Source organism: Oncorhynchus gorbuscha, linkage group LG14 (assembly GCF_021184085.1).
Source record: "Oncorhynchus gorbuscha isolate QuinsamMale2020 ecotype Even-year linkage group LG14, OgorEven_v1.0, whole genome shotgun sequence".
Classification (NCBI taxonomy): Eukaryota; Metazoa; Chordata; class Actinopteri; order Salmoniformes; family Salmonidae; genus Oncorhynchus; species Oncorhynchus gorbuscha.
The window spans coordinates 17781166-17802348 of NC_060186.1; the positions used below are offsets into that span (position 1 = coordinate 17781166).

At 43.1% G+C, this 21183-nt stretch overlaps 2 protein-coding genes across 16 annotated transcripts in view; both read left to right on the forward strand.

Annotated features, from left to right (window-relative positions):
- LOC123994582 (coiled-coil domain-containing protein 136-like) overlaps positions 1 to 13005 on the forward strand; it is a 62068-nt gene extending 49063 nt beyond the window's left edge. For 4 of the 6 annotated variants that reach the window (XM_046297346.1, XM_046297348.1, XM_046297347.1 and 1 more), the window contains 5 exons: positions 3096 to 3207; positions 5273 to 5582; positions 5913 to 6047; positions 7450 to 7564; positions 9671 to 13005. In XM_046297346.1, coding sequence (XP_046153302.1) covers positions 3096 to 3207; positions 5273 to 5582; positions 5913 to 6047; positions 7450 to 7554 — 662 coding nt within the window. In that variant the 3' untranslated portion in view covers positions 7555 to 7564; positions 9671 to 13005. The remainder of the gene's footprint in view (positions 1 to 3095; positions 3208 to 5272; positions 5583 to 5912; positions 6048 to 7449; positions 7565 to 9670) is intronic. The other 2 variants (XR_006831673.1, XM_046297350.1) reach the window with 2 other exon arrangements.
- Positions 13006 to 18540: 5535 nt separating this feature from the next.
- LOC123994583 (filamin-C-like) overlaps positions 18541 to 21183 on the forward strand; it is an 85714-nt gene continuing 83071 nt past the window's right edge. For 7 of the 10 annotated variants that reach the window (XM_046297358.1, XM_046297359.1, XM_046297354.1 and 4 more), the window contains exon 1: positions 18542 to 19432. In XM_046297358.1, coding sequence (XP_046153314.1) covers positions 19054 to 19432 — 379 coding nt within the window. In that variant the 5' untranslated portion in view covers positions 18542 to 19053. Of the gene's footprint in view, positions 19433 to 21183 lie in introns of all 10 variants that reach the window. The other 3 variants (XM_046297351.1, XM_046297352.1, XM_046297353.1) reach the window with 1 other exon arrangement.

The window sequence follows — 21183 nt, forward strand, 5'->3', positions numbered from 1 at the left end:
GCGCACAGTTCTGTCAGGCACAGACACTAAACAGAAAACAAGATCCCACAAAACCCAAAAGGCAAATGACAACTTATATGTGATCCCCAATCAGAGACAACGATAGACAGCTGCCGGTGATTGGGAATGTCACCTTCTGACCATGGTTCTTGTGTATTTTCCTTGTTTTAGTGTTGGTTAGGACGTGAGCTGGGTGGGCATTCTATGTTGTGTGTCTGGTTTGTCTATTTCTATGTTTGGCCTGATATGGTTCTCAATCAGAGGCAGGTGTTAGTCATTGTCTCTGATTGGGAACCATATTTAGGTAGCCTGTTTTGTGTTGGGTTTTGTGGGTGGTTGTCTCCTGTGTCAGTGTTTGTACCACACGGGACTGTTTCGGGTTTTCATGTTTCTTGTTTTGTAGTCTATTTCATGTATAGTTTCGTTATTAAAAGAACCATGAATCATAACTACGCTGCGTCTTGGTCCGATCCCTGCTATACACCTCTTCTTCAGAGGAAGAGGAAGAAGAGAACCGTCACAGGGAACCACACACACAGCCAAAACCAAAGAAATAGAAAACATATTCTTTCCCACCCGAGTCACACCCTGACCTAACCAAACATGGAGAATTAAAAGGATGTCTAAGGTCAGGGCTTGACAATTGTTGTATTGTTATGCTGAAAATGAGAACCTGGTCTTGATGGGTTTCCCCAGACTAAATAAAAGATAATTATTCTACCTGATGAGTAACAAACGGTGTTGGAGGAAATGAGGATCACAATCTGTCTTGGCCTCTGTAGGGATGATGCAGACTGAAAATTGATTCCTCCTTCAAACACTCTAATGTTGAAACCCCTCAAGTCCAGAAAGCAGGCGAAAGCTTTTAAAAGTTTTACTGTGTTCTCTGTCTCGATGTGCTCATTTGTTACAGCTGCGACTCCTTTATTTGAATTGAATGCTAATTAAGTAGAAAAACAACTCTGCCCTATATAAAACCAACCCAATAGTAGATATAAATGAATTAAAGTGCCAATTTTCCAGAGCTGCTTTTTTCAATTGGTTATTTTCAGAGGAGAGCCTGGGCGGTGTGTGTATACAGACAGACAGACAGACAGAGACAGACAGACAGAGACAGACAGACAGACAGACAGACAGACAGAGACAGACAGACAGACAGACAGACAGACAGACAGACAGACAGACAGACAGACAGACAGACAGACAGACAGACAGACAGACAGACAGACAGACAGACAGACAGACAGACAGACAGACAGACAGACAGACAGACAGACAGACAGCTTGCCATTCCTCCTCAGTGTTATAAACCTCTCTTCTGGTTTCTTCTCTCCCTACTTTATGTATGCAGTATAATGATGACATAACATATTATCTAGCAGAATGAGTAACACAGGGTTACTAGATCAAAGGCTGTCTCTCTCTGTGTGTGACCTGTATTATATTGGCAGTTCACAGTACTCTATCCTCGTGCATCTCCAGTCTGTGCATGACTTTCATTAGCCTGTCTAATAGCAGGGCTAATGCCAAAGAGAGAGGAGAGGAAGGAAAGGAAACTGAGAGGGGGAGGGAGAGAAGGTATTGAGACAGAATTAGGACTATAAAAGTAAAGGAAAGCAGGGATTCAGAAAGGGTCAATGAGATTGTGCGCAAGATACAGTGGTGGGTCTAAGTGTACTGTACCTCACCCAGTCACATACACACAGTAGGCTGTTATTATAGCCATACATCAGGATCTTGAACAGGAAGTGGCAACCTCTCATACCCACACACACATACACACGTTCATGTATAGACACACATACACACGTTCATGTATAGACACACATACACACGTTCATGTATAGACACACATACACACGTTCAGGTATAGACACACATACACACGTTCATGTATAGACACACATACACACGTTCAGGTATACACACACACATATACACGTTCAGGTATACACACACATACACACGTTCAGAGGTATACACATGCATACACGCAGTTAGATATATACACGTTCAGGTATACACACACACATATACACGTTCAGGTATACACACACACATATACACGTTCAGGTATACACACACACATACACACGTTCAGGTATACACACACATACACAGGTTCATGTATAGACACACATACACACGTTCAGGTGTACACACACACATATACACGTTCAGGTATACACACACATACACACGTTCAGGTATACACACATATATATGTTCAGGTACACACACACATACACACGTTCAGGTATACACACACATACACAGGTTCATGTATAGACACACATACACACGTTCAGGTATACACACACATACACAGGTTCATGTATAGACACACATACACACGTTCAGGTGTACACACACACATATACACGTTCAGGTACACACACACGTACACACGTTCAGGTATACACACACATACACACGTTCAGGTATGCACACACATACACACAGTTAGGTATACACACACAAACACACGTTGCCCAGCAACATTACAAACAGAATTATAACACCTGTAAGAGGAGCTCTTTGCAGCTATAGCGCTGTCGTGTTTACAGGTATGCTTTACTTAGTTCTTTTCATCGTTTTTCCTCAACTCTCCCACACTCATTGACCACCCTCATCTAGGGGAGGATTGAGCCTCTTCGTTAACATTATTCTGCAGCTTCCTCCACTGTCCCTGTTCCACACCCGTCTCGATTTAGTGAACCTCCGCTCGCAAACACATTTGCCCGCCCTCCTTGACAAGTACCAACCGATTGAGCTGTACAAAAGGATCCAATTGGATAGCTTTTTTTGCTGACATTTCAAGCTATTTGTGGGGGGGGACCTTACGTCACGTTCTTAACTCTGTTAGTCCTGAAATGTGTTCAAGTGTATGTCTAAACTAATATGTTACAGGGCCATGGTGGACCTCAACTACCTTCCTCGCCATATCACACCCTTTCCTGTGGAATCTGTTACCATGACTACTTATTGTTAACATGGTTCAGTGCGTCAACTTTCCCACCCCAACACACACACACACACACCCAAGACAAAACACCACACACTAATGTAACCCTGGGAATGTGTGTATGTTCCAGGTGAGGTAAGCCAGCTGACGGCGGAGTGTCATGCGATTTCAGACGAGTGTCAGACCCTGAAGGACGAAAACAAACAGCTGAGCCTCAAACTGCAGCAGCTACAGAGAGGCGGGTGAGTGGCCGAGCCGCCTGTCGATCAAGTTGCCGACCAATCAGTCACAGCCTCTCTATGTCTGGAGACCCCCACATTGCAGTAAAATCCCTCCTATGTGCTCTACAAACCTACTGTCTGTTTATTGTCTGTAGATAATCTATCACAACTTTTTGTCTGGGGTCTGATGTAACAAAAACAATCTGTCAGTCCACAGACTAGACAACATCACACAGGTAAACAGGAGTATTTTTAATGCCTTCTGAATTGTTAAAGCCTTTGTCTCCTCCATCTCTCTCTGTATTTCCGAGACATTTATTCTTTGATCTTCTGTATACACCCTCTAACATAACTAGGAGGCCTATGTGTGTATTTGTGTGTGTGTGTGTGTCTGTGTGCGTGCATTAAGTGTGTTGGGGTCTGTGTGCATGCGTGTGATTGTGCACCTGAGAGTACACCAGATGTTTCCCTTTGGATTTAAAATATATAAATAATGTGGACAGCACAACAAGGCAACACCTGTTTATTAACAAACAGTCAACAACAGGCTATAATCAGATGAACACACGCACACACACACACACACACACAGCCCAGTGAAGATGACTCACAGTAGATGAGTCTACTGGTGAATATGAAAAACTCACAACTGAAAGGAAGAGGCTACCTATTAGAAAATGTGCAGTCTACCTCCTACCTCCAACCATAGGCTAGTACCTCCAACACACAGACACTGAACTCTCCACCAACACACATACACACAGACAGACACACAAACACACTATTTCATAGCCGATCTCTCCATGGTACACACACCCATCCAGAGGGCTAATGTCCTGCGGCTGACAGTGGCGCGTTGTCAAAGAGCTCAATACTCTGTCTTCTTACATAACATGCTTGACACAGTTCCCTATAAACCCTCCACTCTCTGCTCTCTGGTGTCCCCACTCTGATCAAAGGGGATACAGAGACACAGGAGAACATCTCCATTTGAGCTCCTTGTATACAGACCTGATACTGAGGTGGTTATACTGTATATAGCAGGCTGCAATAGCACAGCAGAGCACTGTGGGAAATGAACAGTCTTGCTGCAAGAGCATACTTAGGTCTGGTTTCATTTCACCCCCTAGACCCTAGCCCCTCTCGTCCCCTTTGAAGTGTTTGTTTAATGTGGGTGAGGCCTTAGGAAACAACAATGTTGTATTCCAGGATGCATAGACTGGTAAGGATGCAGCCTCTGTATGTACTGTGTGCTGACATAGTTTATTTCCTGTTTTTGAAAGATAACATGTTTCTTTTCGGGATCTAGGTTTGTGGTGACATCGTATTAGGATGGACATTTCATTGAATTCATTCTCCAGTCCCTTTTCCAACCCAGATCTGCTCAAATGAAAGACACGACACATTTATCCAATGTTAGCCTCAGAGAAAGAATCTCAGACTTATTGGCAGAAGCAGTGACTCATGTTTTCCCAGAATGAGAGAGAGGTGTGGTAGGTCCTTCACAGTGTTGCACTGTAATACATCACACGGAATACAGTAGTTACTTCAATGCACTCTAGACTTGTCGCGCTCATCAATTTTTAAGCTTCAATTATTTATGTTCACTCTACCGGTTCAGAGAATGTGTGGTTTTGTTTTAGCAAAGTACTCTGGTGTAATGGCGTGATCTGACCATATAAGCTGTTATGTCATGAATGTTTAAACTCTGAGAGAGTTGTGGTTGGCCCAGGGGACAGAGTTAAATATGTTTAAACTCTGTGAGAGTTATGGTTGGCCCACGATATAACTTTCTCACAGTGAATAAATTATGCTGAGAGGGAATCAGTAATGGGACGAGTACTGCACTGCGGATTTCAAGAACACCACAGCAAACACACACACACACACACACACACACACACACACACACACACACACACACACACACACACACACACACACACACACACACACACACACACACACACACACACACACACACACACACACACACACACACACACACACACACACACACACACATACATATGATGAATGATGCTTATAAATTGCTAATACATTGAATGATCTCTCTGCTTGACAGCTCCAATGATGTCTACCTGGCCTTGAGAGGGGAGGGGGATGAGGACCAGAAGGATGAGGGTGTTGGGCAGGATGAGGAATCAGTGAAGGCTGGAGGCTACATGACCCTGTCTCAGACCCAGGGTGGGCAGACCCAGGGTGGGCAGACCCAAACTGGGCAAGGTGGGCGCTTGGTGGATGCCTCCATCCAGAAGAACATCTCGTTCGATGGCAAGTCTATCACCAACTGGAACGGGGGACCCTCTGAAGCCTTCTCCCTACGAGACCAGCTCAAACTGGCTGAAGAGAGGGCCTCGCAAGTACAGAGACAAGTATGGACACAGATGCTCTCACACACCCACATACAAGTCTTATAAGCCAAATGTGATAATGAAAATGCTCTCTCTTTCTCTGTCTGTCTGTCTGTCTGTCTGTCTGTCTGTCTGTCTGTCTGTCTGTCTGTCTGTCTGTCTGTCTGTCTGTCTGTCTGTCTGTCTGTCTGTCTGTCTGTCTGTCTGTCTGTCTGTCTGTCTGTCTGTCTGTCTGTCTGTCTGTCTGCCTGCCTGCCTGTCTGCCTGTCTGCCTGTCTGCCTGTCTGCCTGTCTGCCTGTCTGCCTGTCTGCCTGTCTGTCTGTCTGTCTGTCTGTCTGTCTGTCTCCCAGTGTGAGGGGTTGAAGGGGGAGCTTGCGGACCTGCAGGGGCTGTTTGACTGCAGCCAGAAGGAGAGGGTTGAGCTGGAGCAGGAACTGCATCACTATAGGGCGGAGCTAGAGAAGCTTGGCGGCAAGAAGTCAAAGGTGAGAGGTCAGCGGTCGGAGGGAGGTAACTTTGGTAACAATGACCGACAAAAGATGGCCTCTTCTGTGTATGAGTTGGTGAAAACAAGTGTTACTATAAGGGGGCACAACACATGTGCTATAAGAAGGGTTATGGTGGTGAAGGAGCTAGTTATGAGGTAAGTAGAAGAGAACGAGATGACACACCTATACACATACACACCTGTATTTACAGTAGACTTGAGTAACTGTGTGCTAACTAACCCATTCTCCTCAGCATCAAGTCTGTCTGTCTGTCTGTACTGTGTGCATGTGGGTCAGTAACAACAGCTCAGTCAAACAGCTATGTCTCATGGAATCGTGACTTGTCTCTCGTCCTCTTTCTGCCTCCAGTGGTGTAGTCAGTTATTCTTGTGTCCTCGACTTTGGTCCCTGGCTTCTTCCGCCCTCTTCTCAACATGCATTGCTTCAATGGCGGTGTGTCTCTGCGTCCTGTCGCCCTGTCCAGTGTCTGTCCCCGTGTCCACCTAAACAACCCGGTCCATATCCTCTTTCTCTTCCTGTCTGATGCCATCAAAACCAGGAAGTGCTGAATCAGAGTTTTGTTGAAAACTGAATAACAAAAACGACAAATCAACCGACATGTTATTATAGTGTACAAATGTGCGCTTATAAGCCAGCCACTCCACCCTTGATGATTTGATTGGGTGTACGTGGTCTCCTTATCAAGGATTTGGAATTAGACCATCCAGCCTGAGTACCACAGTAGTTCATGTCACTCACCTGTCCTCCATAGTTGTAGTTTATCTTGTGACTAAACCCCCTCACCCGCACTGCTGGGCTGCCTACAACTCCCAGGGTTCTCTCTGTCTGAGTGACCGTTTGAGTGACAGGCAGCACTTTTCAGTATGGGCAGAGATCTTTAAATGACAAGATGGAATCATTACACAAGTTGTTCATCTTGTCTTTAACCATCTTTGATGTGCTCTAATGGCATGCTCTTTCTGTTTCTCCCCTCCCTTCATCGTTTCCATGGCTGTGTTTTGTTGAAAACTCCTATTTATAAACACATTCACATTCATATGGTCAAATCTGTTTACCATAACCACCCTACAAAATGTTGCGCAATATGTTTTTTACAATCTGCCTATCTCTTTATTTCTTTCGTTCTGACCTCTCTGTCACTCACCCTCTCTGTTGTTGTCTATTGATCTCTCTACCTGTCTATCTGCCTGTCATCCCATTTATCTACCTCTCAATCGCCTCATGATGTTTTATGTACATATACCTATCTGTTGTCTCTTCATCTATCTCTCCACATGTGATTCTTTCATTTTTGCCTCCCTTTATTATGATTTGTGATTTCTCTCACCACCTCCCTCCTCCTCTCTCATGCCCCCACGATCCCTTGTTTTCTCCCCAGAACTGCACTCCTCCGTCTGAGCCCCCTGTTCTCTCCATCCCCTTCATAGGAATGATTGTAATAATGGCCCTGATATGGTGCTGGTGGGAGGAGCTGGCGTCCTAGAGGGGACCAGGTATGGGCATGCCCTTTCTTTATCTGGAAGACTCAAATAAAGTCCACTCTTATTTCCTCTAAGAGAGGCTGAATATCTGTTGTAGATGCAGATTATTCAGCCTCTGGCTGTGGGTGTGCCTGAATGTAGAATACTGCACACACAGATATACTGTAGATTGCAAATGTACAGTATAGGGCCAGAACGCATGGTTCCTGTTAGTAGTTAAATATTATTAGAGTTCTGACAGTATTTGATCTGTTGTGGAAGGGTACCTTATTCCACTGACATAAAGACTCTGATTCAAGCATAAGCTTCTGCTGGCAAGACCAGCTTTTACAGTGTAGTAGACCCATGTCTTACAATGTAAATATGCCCCTCTAAGAATCACGTTTCTCTTGATCTGTCAATCAAACTCAAGCTGTCTTAGAAACGGAACCTCTATGGTGAACAATAAACATCCAAAGCCACATGAACACCAAATGGGCTAGAACCAAAACGGTAATAGAGTGTTGCGAAAATACTTGACGGAAATCAGCGACTTGGCTCTCGTTGGGGTAAACCGGCTCAAAATGTACCGGGTGGTCGGCTTCGTTCCTCTGAAGGTGAGCCGTCAACCTTAGAGTTAGCAGAGTCACTGAGGCAGACAGTCCAATGACTCAGTCTCACCCAGTCTCCAAATGCACCATTCACTGTGTTTACAATGACTCTACTGAATGGAATGACTCCGATTCTAAGAATACTAAGAACTTGGCTTGGAACAGCCAAGCATCCGCCACACTTCAAAAGCTGCTAGTAAGAGAGAAATGAAAAGGAGAGAGAAGAAAGTTGGCTTTTATTTGAGTGGTCCGTCACACTTAGCCGAGAGAAACACAGTGACACGCGACTCCTTTCATGTCTCCATTGGGACTGTGCAGAGATTACCACTAGAGCCAAGATGGATGACACAGCGCTGATGTCAACACCCACCGCTGCTGCCTGACCTCCACAGGCGGGACAGCAGCCAGGGAGCCAGGGAACTGGGGTTTAGATAAACCTTCTCTCCCTCCAACCTCCAGCCAGCTGAATGCTGTGTTGTGGTCAGCCTGCAGTGAGGCATAGCCCTTTCTGCCCCCCCAACCCCCCTATTTATCTTGGGAAATGTAGAATGAGGTATGGCTATTTAGCTTGGGACATTTAGAATGAGGTATGGCTATTTAGCTTGGGACATTTAGAATGAGGTATGGCTGTTTACCTTTGGATATTTAGAATGAGGTATGGCTATTTAGCTTGGAACATTTAGAATGAGGTATGGCTATTTACCTTGGGACATTTTTAATGAGGTTTGGCTATTTACCTTGGGACATTTCGAATGAGGTTTGGCTATTTAACTTGGGACATTTAGCCTGAGTTGGAGTGTTTGTATTTTATTGTAGCCTGATGTGAGTAAGGGTTCTGAAACTTTAATGAGAGGGTCAGGCGTCAATTTTAGGATGACATGGCTACGAGTTGTGTGTGTGTGTGTGGGCGAGAAGCTTTCTGCACACTACACCACACTTATAGGGGATCCTCTTACTGGGCTCCAGGGAGACATCACTGCTAAATCTCTCTCTCTCTCTCTCTCTCTCTCTCTCTCTCTCTCTCTCTCTCTCTCTCTCTCTCTCTCTCTCTCTCTCTCTCTCTTTTCTCTCTCTCTCTCTCTCTCTCTCTCTCTCTCTCTCTCTCTCTCTCTCTCTCATGTTCTCTCTCTCTCTCTCACACACACACACACACACACACTTCTTCTCTCTTCTCGCATAGGAGTGTGTTGGTTGGTTGTGTGGGTCTGTATCCCAATGCTGTAAATTACTGGGCTGTAAGGCACAAAAGATTCCTTTGTCCAGTGTGTTGAGGAAATGGATGTGTCCAACGTGTGTGTTGAGGAAATGGATGTGTCCAACGTGTGTGTTGAGGAAATGGATGTGTCCAACGTGTGTGTTGAGGAAATGGATGTGTCCAACATGTGTGCAAAGCGAAGTGGTTGTTTGAACTACTCTGACCAAACTCGAGGAGCTGATACGGTATGTGTGCTAAAACCTGAGTTGTCCTTATTGTGAATGAATAACCTCTGTGACCTTTGAACCCTGTCCTCTGTCCTCTTGCCACCAGGAGAGCGAGGGAGGCTGGAACCTGGTGGCGGTGGTTGCCGTGGCAGCACTTGTAGTCCTGATAGTCCCCAGCCTTTCTAGAGCATTTACCTGAGGACTACACAGAAAGGAAGTCACTGTACAGGAAATGACTGTGCCGGTTGCCCATGGCAACACTGGCAATGCCATGCCCCTATCTCATGATGCCCCTGTCAAATCTCCTCCTCGATTCATCTTCCAAGGAGGACTACATCGAAAACATTTTCACCAGGAAATACAACACAACAAGGAAGTAGTCCCATACATTACTCAAGGAGAAATACATATACCTGTTTAAGCCACTCTAACGATAAGGACGGCAATATCTTGTTTCTCTCTTTAAAGTCCTTCAGTTTGACTCAATGGGTTTCCCTCTCTACTACTCTTCTCTCTGCACTTCTTTAGATACACTTACAAGTTTAAGGGAACAGCATTATATAACAGTGACTGCCTCGGAGTTTGTGGCAGTACTGTGTCTGCATGGGCGTCAATGGAAAGACACAATTTAGCACAGAACATGTCTGAGCATTTATTGATTGATTGGTTGATGGTTTATTGTTTGATTTTGATTGGTTTATTGTTTGATTGGTTGATGCTTGATTGGTTTATTTACAACCTGTAAAGGTTGAATTGTGAAAAGCTCATGCCTTATTGTTTCCTTTGCACATATTGAGTCACTGATACGATGTTTCTCTTTCTAATGGGCATGTGGTCTTTTCCCAGACCCTACCCCTCCTTTTGAATCACTTTGAACATTGCCAATGCGAATGTCTCTGCTACACTTTGCGTGTCTTTATGGCTCACAATTGACTATCTTAACACTTTTCCTTCTGTTTCTGTTGTGGCATGTGCTTTTTACGTTTAAATGAAGTTGTGTGGAGGAGGGTTTGATTATGTGAGTTTGATGTATTGGATGTTTGTCTCCTTTGTAAATGGTCCCTTCTCTCTCTCGTCTGCATCTGTCACTCTCTCTCACTCTCTGCACTTTCTCCTTATTGGTTATTGGTTACATCTGTATGTGTATGGAACCACAACCACTATACACATCTATACAGATGAACAATACTATCATAAATGCAACTTGGGGTATTCAATTTGACAGTCCAAATGATTTCCAGCTAGATATCTATTTTTGTAGCCGTAGGAACAATTTGTCCCCGAGACTGAGGAGTTATTTAATGACTGATTCCACTGTGTTTGGTTCTGCTTAGAAACAGAACTTAACAAGGCTCGTTATTTGAAACAGAGAGTTATTTTTGTAAATAGACATTTGTGTTTAAATGTTTTGCGTACTTTTTAAATTATTAATCGTCACACGCATTCTGAAAAATGACAAACAATCAATATAGGCCACCAAAATGAAAAGTGGAGCCAGTGATGAAATGTGGACCATTGTATTCCAAGATGCGTATTTTGGGTGTGTTCTCTTACCTTGTCTTTTCGTCTTGTACCGCTTGCGTTCTAATCGCTGATATCTATGTTCTCTAACGATGATGCCCTTTTCTTCGTTGGCACGAAGCACACAGCTTATTCACAGGTTCTGCATGGGAACTTCGCAGTGTCATTGCTGTAAACATGACACAACACATTCCAACATTAGATTGACTTAACAACAGCGAGGTGACACTGTTGTCATGGAGAAGACGTCTAACCTTTACTCTGCCGTTTCGGCACCTACGGAGTGCACCGAGAATACTTTCTGACTCTTACTCTACCTTTGGCATGATTTAGCTACCGTGTAAATACATAGCAAGGCAAATCATTTAAACTCCTTTGCGTCACCTGTGGAGCAAAAAGTCAGAAATGCGCTTTGCATTGGAGGTGAGACAGTGGTGTTATTTTAGAGTTAAATGGTCTTTGTCCAAGAACACACAACGACTATGACTGAGAGAGCAATCTATCCATAAATGCTTTCTTTTCTAGAGGACCGTTTGTGAGAAACGTGTACAGAAAGCAGTAAGCGTTATAGCTGGTGCCTGGATTCGTAGTGTGCTGTCATGACTGACAGTTAGTTGGCTTGTTTCATAGATGTATGTAGGCGAGCTAATTCGCTTAATTCCGTGGGTGTGTAGGTGACAAGACATTGAAAGCGTGCTTAGCCAATATTCTTCTGTATTCCAATATCCCATTGTAGAGTTATAGCATTATAAATATGTATAGGTAATTACTGCTTCTAGTTTGTGCTATGAATCAATAGATTACTACTATAAGTATATAATATTATGTTTCACAGTCATAACTGTGTGATGGGCAATTGAACACTGAGGTGTACTGAAAAACATGAATGCTTATAGGCTATGCATAGAATATTTTTTCCACAGTGCAGAGACAATATAAGACCTCGTTGGTAGGTAAATGCATGCTACAGTGTATGTAAAAATATCTGTAGTTTTGTAACAAAATGTGGTATTTGTACTGTGCTGTAAATAGGAAATAGTTTTTCACAGTTTAATAACATGGTTTGTTGATTGAGAGCAGTTCTAGATTGAGTAGAGGGTTCTTTTGGAATTGACTGAACACAGCCAGTGCATGACTAGTGTATATGTGTGAGACAGTAACATGTATAGCTATTGCATGTTAGACTTAGTAAACAACTTGCATGCCTATTGATGGCTAGATCTAGTTCCTGTAGTGACAGTCATTTCAGCCAATCCATTGTGACTGTCTTCATGCATGACTAATCAGAATCATTTGTGATTTTCTTCTTACTACGTCAGTCTCTCTTAGTTGATTTACTACTCTACTGGTTTGTCACTATTCATATTTTCACTTTGGTTTCATACAGTCCCTTCTATTCTATCGCACTCTCCTCTATTCTACTTTTCTTCTTCAATTGTGTGGTCTCTACAATGTGTATAGATTTGTTCGGGTATTTATCTTCACTTTTCTGCTGTGCTTCAAATACTGTAAAATCCACTGACAGTGTCCTTTTTTTCTACCCTGCTTCTATTCCAGCATGGAAGCTTAAACGGTAAAGGCGAGACACATTACGGAAACTATTCTACATGTCAAAACAACCTGTGCTCTTAACTAGAAACTGGCTGCAGCTCACTGTATGTGATGATGTGAAGTTTGACCTTTGACCTTCTGTAAAGCTGCAGCTCGTTCTGTATGTCTCTCTGTCTGGGTCTGTGTGACATGGCTACTGTCAATGTCTCTTTTATGCAGCGCTGAATCCGATGTTGCCATAGTCTCTACTACAGCACCTCGTCAGTCAATGTCTCAATGGGCTTTTAATGAGAATATTGTGAGTATTTTGGTAAATAGTCTGTACATTTTGTAAATGAACTGAGAAATAAAAGTAGTTTATCCTCATTCTATCTGTCTCTCTCTCTGTCTCTCTGTCTGTCAATTTCTAAGCGAATTGCAGACTACAAGCTGTAGATAGTTCAGTCCGATCTTTATTCGCTGTGTGACTGACCTGTTGACATAGGTCAGAGAGGAGGTTCCAAAGGAACAGCGTAAAGAGGAAAGATGATCAACACTCCCTGCATCGTAGCCCCCCTGCAACCCTATCACACCCCTCTGGGTGCTTAACTGTCTCTCCCTCCTCCAGGGGTTTTATATATAGTTCCAGCGCTCAGTGTCAAGGCCTCTCACACAGATCCATTACAAGTGAGGACACACACTATTCTCTCCTATACACATAGCCATTATACAGTTGTGATACACACTGTAGTGCAGGTCTGCATAATGTTGGCTGTGCACACTGCACAATGTGTTCACATTTCAGGCATTTGATCTATTATATCTCATGGACAGTATGTCTGCTTTGCATGATATAAGCTCAGCCCCAAAATACAGCAAGGTTCCCAGTTCAAGCATCCTACATTCGGAAAACGTGACTCTACATGAGAAGACTAACATGTGTACCGTATAACATGACATATCAGTGTGTAACTTAGTTGCCTTCAGAAAGTATTCACACCCCTTGAGTTTTTCCACATTTAGCTTTGTTACAGCCTGAATTTAAAATGGGTTAAGTAGAGATCTTTTTGGCACTGGCCTACACACAATAACCCAAAATGTCCAAGTGGAGTTGTTATTATTTTTAATATATTTTTTACACATTTATAAAAAATTCACAGCTGAAATGTCTGAAGTCAATAAGTATTCAACCCCTTTGTTATGGCAAGCCTAAATAAAAATGTGCTTAACAAGTCACATAAGTTGATTGGACTCGCTCTGTGTGTAATAATAGTGCTTCACATTTATTTATTTTTTACCCCCTTTCCTCCCCAATTTTGATCTTGTCTCATCGCTGCAACTCCCCAAAGGGTTCAGGAGGCATAGGTCGAGTCATGTGTCCTCCAAACCCCGCTAAACCGCGCTTCTTAACACCCGCCTGCTTAACCCAGAAGCCAGCTGCACCAATGTGTCGGAGGAAACACCGGTCAACTGAAGACAGGGTCAGCCTGCAGGCCCCTGGCCTGCCACAAGGAGTAGCTAGAGCACGATGAGCGAAGTAAAGCCCCCCCCCCCCGGCCAAACCCTTCCCTAACCCGGAGTGTGCAAAGCTGTCGTCAAGGCAAAGGGTGGCTACTGAAGAATTTCAAATATTAAATATATTTTGATGTGTTTAACACTTTTTTGATTACTACATGATTCCATATGTGTTATTTCATAGTTTTGACATCTATTATTCTACAATATAGAAAATAGAAAGAAAAACCCTGGAATGATTAGGTGTGTTCAAACTTTTGACTGGTACTGTATATATATTTTTTAATACTGAACGGAAATAGAAACACAACATGTAAAGTGTTGGTCCCATGTTTCATGAGCTGAAATACGCACAAAAAGCATATTTCTCTCCAATTTTGTGCACAAATTTGTTTACATCCCTGTTAGTGAACATTTCTCCTTTGATAAGGTAAGATGTGGCATATCAAGAAGATGATTAAAAAGCATGATCGTTACATAGGTTTACCTTGTGCTGGGGTCAATAAAAGGCCACTCTAAAATGTGCAATTTTGTCACACAAAACAATACCACAGATGTCTTAAGTTTTGAGGGAGTGTGCAATTGGCAGGCTGACTGCAGGAATGTCCACCAGAGCTGTTGCCAGAGAACTGAATGTTCACTTCTCTACCAGAAGTGTCTCCAATGTCGTTTTAGAGAATTTGACAATACGTCCAACCGGCCTCACAACCGCAGGCCACGTGTATCCACATCAGCCCAGGACCTCTACATCCGGCTTCTACATTTGCAGGATCGTCTGAGACCAGCCACCTGGACAGCTGATGAAACTGAGGAGAATTTCTGTCTGTAATAAAGCCCTTTTGTGGAAAAAAACGAATTCTGATTGGCTGGGCCTGGCTCCCCAATGGGTGGGCCTGGCTCCCAAATGAGTGAGCTTATGCCCACCCAGGCCCATCCTAATTCATATATTTCAATTGACTGATATCCTCATATGAAATTGTTGCATGTTGTATGTATATTTTTGTTCACTATATATATTTTCCTTTATTATTTCCCCTATCCCTATCACCCTTCCCCTACTTGGAGTAAACTAATGGACAACACTTAGGCTTCTATCTCCCATCTATCTATGAACACCATCCATTTTGGGATTTCTATTTGCCATATATTTTTTCAAATGTGCTGTGATGTTTCACAACAGTTCGGGAACTTTTCTATTCTCATAGCTTCTACAGATTGTAAATGAAAAAAATACAATTTTTTAGGTGATTGATTATGGCCTTTCAGATTATCCAGCAGTGCAAAATGCAGAGTTAACGCCAGCTAAATGTTGCAATTCTTCAGCCATTCCTGAACCTGCGACCGAAAACAAGCTAGATATGGATAGTGCCAGAACAAATGATCTAATGGTTATGTCTCTGTTATGGGTATGCTTGTAATCATTAAGGACTAGGGAGTTTTTCAGGACAAAAAATCAATGGAATGGAGCTGAGCACCGGCAAAATCCTAGAGGAAAACTTGGTTCAGTCTGCTTTCCACCAGACACCGGGAGATGAATTCACCTTTCAGAAGGACCTTAACCTAAAACACATGGCTAAATCTACAATGGAGTTGCTTACCAAGAAGAGAGTGAATGTACCTGAGTGGCCGAGTTACAGTTTTGACTTAAATCTGCTTGAAAAGACCTGAAAATGTTTGTCTGGCAATGCCCAACAACCAACTTGACAGAACTTGAAGAATGTTGAAAAGAATAATGGACAAATGCTGGACAATCCAGGTGTGGAAAGCTCTTAGAGACTTGCCCAGAAAGACTCGTAGCCAAAGGTGCCAAAGGTAATTCTAACATGTATTGACTCAGGGGTGTGATTATTTATCGAAAGATATATTAGTGTGTTTTTTAAATATTTTTTTTTACATATATTAGAATTTGATTTATACTTTGACATTACAGAGTATTTTGTAGATTTTTGACCCCAAAAAATACAATTAAATCTATTTTAATCCCACTTTGTAACACAACAAATTGTGCAAAAAGTGAAGGGCTGTGAATAGTTTCTGAAGGAGCTGTAAGCAGTGATTACTAGTTAATGTAGACATTTCAGGTGTTTTCAGGAATTTCCTTCCCCTCAGGAAACAACATTATGGAAGACATGAGTCCAGTGAGTCTCAGACACTGTGTTTGAGAGCTCAATTACATGTTGATGCTCTCTCTTGCAGACTGAGGTGTGAGATCACCCAAACAAGAGGGGGAGAGGTGTAGATATTTTGGGCCTACTGCCTCTGAGTGTGTGTGCGTGCATGTTCCCTTCTTGTGTCCCCCACTGTTTTAGCTTACTCTCTGCATTTCTGACTCATACAGAGCAACCCTGTCCTAGATGGCAATGCTGACAATTGGCATTCAAAGTTGTAGCACACATAATTATGATGAAATTCTATTATTTGAAAAAACAAAAAGTTACCTGTGTGTTGCCAGACACATTTCTAACTTGTGTATTTCATTTGTTGTAAATGAAGATCTGACTGATAATCAAGAGGTGTCATATCAAGGTAGAATGTTGGCTAAAGAATCATACTCATCATGTTCATTGTTACTTTAGAACTCTGATGCAACCATTCTATTTCAGCTAATTTATGACAATGTATATTCCGAGAAACGGAACCGAACAGAATGCTGAATTGTGCTTAAATTCCTTATTCACAAACTGATCTGATCAAGTAGATATGTGTTACAATGACTCCTGATAAATCTTATTCTTTGCCTGGAATCCACAAACTGGGCAAGAAATGTAAGGCTTTTTAAATGTTCAGAATTCAAATTTTCTCTTAAAAATAACTCATGCATAAATGTCATGTAATTCAATAATGGAAAAAAAATACATGTTTCTTTGTCTCCTAATCAACACATGACTTACAAATCTGTCTTCTGGATGGCTGCCCTCAGTTGTCCACATTGTGAAGAAGACATTCTGGGTGTCTTAAGTGTCTGCACCAAGGGCCCAGCCTATCAAAGACTGCCTGGAGCTGAAGGACATCCAGTCTTACTTGGTGCTGGACGTGTGGGAGCCTAACATGGAGTCCCTTCAGAAGGGCAGTGTCCCTCTTGCTGCCTCCAGCCAACCTGGCCACAGCCAGAGCTGGAGAAGGATTAGTCGCCCTGACCCCTACTGCAACACAAGGCCCAGCCATGGTGAGAGGCATAGGGGGAGAGAGGTGATGTGGCCTGGCTTCTCTGACGAGAGAAACAGTCACCAGAGCCATAACTCACTGCCAGTGCAGCATGAAGAGCTCCAGAGAGAACCAGCAGGACCTCTTCTCCCAGCTGTCCTTGTCCCGTAAGAGGAGCTGGGAGGGTGGGGAGGACCATCAGGCCACCCCAGACTCCAAGAGTAGCAGAGCTGAGCACCCTACCCACAGCATTGTGCACCCAAGGCACAAAAATGACTTTTTGAGGGGGTGGCCAGAATACTTAAAGCCAGATTGTTCTTCAAGATGTTCAAACACTCATAGCTGACCAGCAGAGTCAAATAATAATCTCAGTGGTTATCGAGGGTGCAAAAGGTCACCACCTCAGGAGTAACTTTCACTTGGCTTAATTAATTCAGGAACCACACCTGTGTGAAAGCACCTGCTTTCAATAAACATTGTATCCTTCATTTACTCAAGTGTTTCCTTTATTTTGGCAGCTACCTGTACATTGGCAAAAGGCTATACTACATTTTGCAAGGTTAGAGCAAGAATGTATATAAACTGCAAGATAACTAAAACTGATATGAATTATTCCGTGAGTGATTGAGTGATTGAGTGAGTGAGTGAGTGAGTGAGTGAGTGAGTGAGTGAGTGAGTGAGCGAGCTATACATGCACATGTGCTATGTTCTCTCTGGGGTGGTACATTCCAAAAAAAAACGACATTAAGCTTAAGTCATATATTAACAAACTGAGCAGCCTTTTAACTTTTGAAACCCCTGTCAACCCAAGAACCCTGTATGATCTTCCTCTTGTAAATTAAGCATCAAAAACTTGTCATGTGAGTTTATTTATCATGTTTAAAATATATATGTTTGACAACACAATGCTGCATCAGTGGACATATGAGTGACAGCAAGAGTAACCCTGGCTGGTAAAGGTTGGATCTATTGAAGATGCTGACATAATTTTCCCTTCATAGTCCAATTGTTATTAACGCCCGTTTGGCCCTGGTCACCGTTCACTTTTACAACGACCGCAAAGCTCCGTCCCCCTCGTCCACTTTGGAGAGCCTAAAAATAAAGAGAAGTGTCACAACTGTTATGGCGCCCCAGGGCCAATCGTTGACCCCCTTCTCTTGTGTTACCCAATGGTGTTGCCTCTCGCTATCTCCGTCTGATTAGAGAATACCCATCCTGCAGTTGTATATGGTCATGACCGGGGCATTCCAGGGAGTCCAGGGGCCTGACGCGAGCTTCAGGGGTGCAGAGCTTTTTAAAACCCTGTCCTGCCTAGAGCTTCATTTAGCTACTCAAGTGTAACCGACTTCACCAAGCAGGCTGTCGCCGCCGACTTGGTAGGGCTACTAGCGGTCCTGTGCTGTCCATTGTACAGACAACGCGTTCATCTTTCTACAGTCTATTCTTCTTCCGTGCCAAGGTGTCTATTAGGATGCAGGTACCACTTTTTTTCACTATTCTGATACATTAAACATCAGGGAACCGTCCACGTTGGAAACGATAAACGGATTAAACGGACAAGCTCCACTCCAATCACAAGTACAAACGAACATCTCACTTACTCTTTCTTTCATATTTTTCCTAGTTTTACAACTTTTTTTCACGGCCAGTGCGCAAGCTTGGCACTGGCGCGCAAGAAACATTTTTTTAAACATTTATTTCCACGCTCCCTTGCGTGCCGTAACGTTCACACACTGGCCCCACTGATTGTGGTATAAAAAGGGCACGGAAACCGACAACATGATGAGCAATAATACTTACTACGAGCAGCAGCAGCCGCCGCAGTACTACCAGAGTACGGACAACGGGGACGACGAAGAAGAGGAGATGCCGGCTACGGAGAAGGACCTCGCTGAGGATGCGCCCTGGAAGAAAATCCAACAGAACACCTTCACCAGGTGGTGTAACGAGCACCTCAAGTGCCTCAACAAGCGGATCAACGACCTACAGAAAGACCTGACCGACGGGCTCAAGCTCATCGGTCTCCTGGAGGTTTTGAGCCAGAAGAAAATGTACAGAAAGTACCACGCCAGACCTAACTTCAGACAGATGAAACTGGAAAATGTGTCCGTCGCGCTGGAATTCTTGGAGAGAGAACACATAAAGCTGGTATCGATAGGTAAGTGGTGTTTACATTTTGGACCGATATAGCGCAATGGTTGGGTTTCTCGGAACATGTTGAAAGTTGTTGCTTTGTCCACTCTGTCTGGGGTAGCCCCTTTTGGGGTTACAGTTACTGGTTAGAGGGCGTATTTGAGTCCGGGGAACGAGTCTGAGATTGATTTCTCCTCAAAATGAATGAAACATGCGTTGATGTTATAGAAAAGTAATGCGCAATGCAGCTTTTATTTATTAGAATACAAATTATTCCTGGTTGTGTTGTTGATTGTTCCATAATTATATTGTTCAGAGTTGTGTTTTCACTGTATACACTTCTCCATAACTGTTGCATGCGTTATAAACAGTGCATAAATTAAATGCACTGTACTTTTTGACGCAAATTACGCACGTCGTTGATATGTACTTCTGTGCGTAAGTGACCAGACAACGGCGCGATGTGTTCAGGATGCGCCAATCAAAAAATGTCCCCTTTCTGACTGCCCGACAAAGACTGCTTTCAGCTGTATCCGGGAAACAGAGAGACTCTGGATTCGGTGCAATAATTTGGCATCTCTATGTGTTCAAATATGTGAAATAAAGATTAATAAGTAACAAGTAGTCTGCAAAGCATTTACATATATCCCATTCAAAAGGCACACAAATATTTTGTCTTGCCCCTTCACCCTCTGAATGGCACACACCCAATCCATATCTCAATTCTTTCAAGGCTTAAAAATCCTTCTTTAACCTGTGTCCTCCCGTTCATCTACATTGATTGAAGTGGATTTGCCAGGTGAAATGAATAAGGGATCATAGCTTTCTCCTGGAATCACCTGGTCAGTCTATACAGGTGTTCTTAATGTTTTGTACACTCAGCGTACGTCACTCACATTTGATCTTATCTGATGACATTTACCCACCAGGTCTTATAGAACCAGAGGCTCCAGGATGTAGGATATGTTCTTGGAGAACCAATAACAACATCAGAGAGACAGGGGCTCAGCTTGACTGGATCTAAAGTGGATTATGATGATTTTTGGGGTATTTTTGATATTATTTTTGTTATTGTATTAGGATCCCCATTAGCTGTTGCAAAAGCAGCAGCTACTCTTCCTGGGGTCCACACAAAAAAATGAAACATGACACAATACAGAACATCAATAGACAAGAACAGCTCAAGGACTGAACAATGTTATTAGCGACATGGTTGGCCTAGTGGTTAGAATGTTGGGCCAGTAACCAAACGGTTGCTAGATTGAATCCCTGAGCTGACAAGGTAAAACTCTGTCGTTCTACCCCTGAACAAGGCAGTTAACCCACTGTAGGCCGCCATTGTAAATAAGAATGAACTCTTAACTGACTTGCCGAGTTAAATAAAAAAATGGATCCACACAAACTATCTAGGTCAAATAGGGATGAGGCGTGTTATGCCGTGAGTTGTTGCTTTATCTGTTTTTAAGAAAAAACAAGTTTGCTGTTTTTTTTTAGCAATATGAGATGGAAGGAAGTTCCATGCAATATGGGCTCTACGGTTTCTTGAATTTGTTCTGGATTTGGGGACTGTGAAAATACCCCCTGGTGGCATATGATGATGATGATGATGCAGCAGCCAGCCTGACAGACAGCTGTTAAGACTAACCCTGTAGAGAGCTCCTCTGTTGCTGAGCCTTATAACGGTGATTTATGAATGCACCTTGTGCTCAGAGAATATGTGGTTCTAAGGAAAATGGTCCTTGGCCGAGCGTTCTGCCTTGAAACCAATCAATGCTA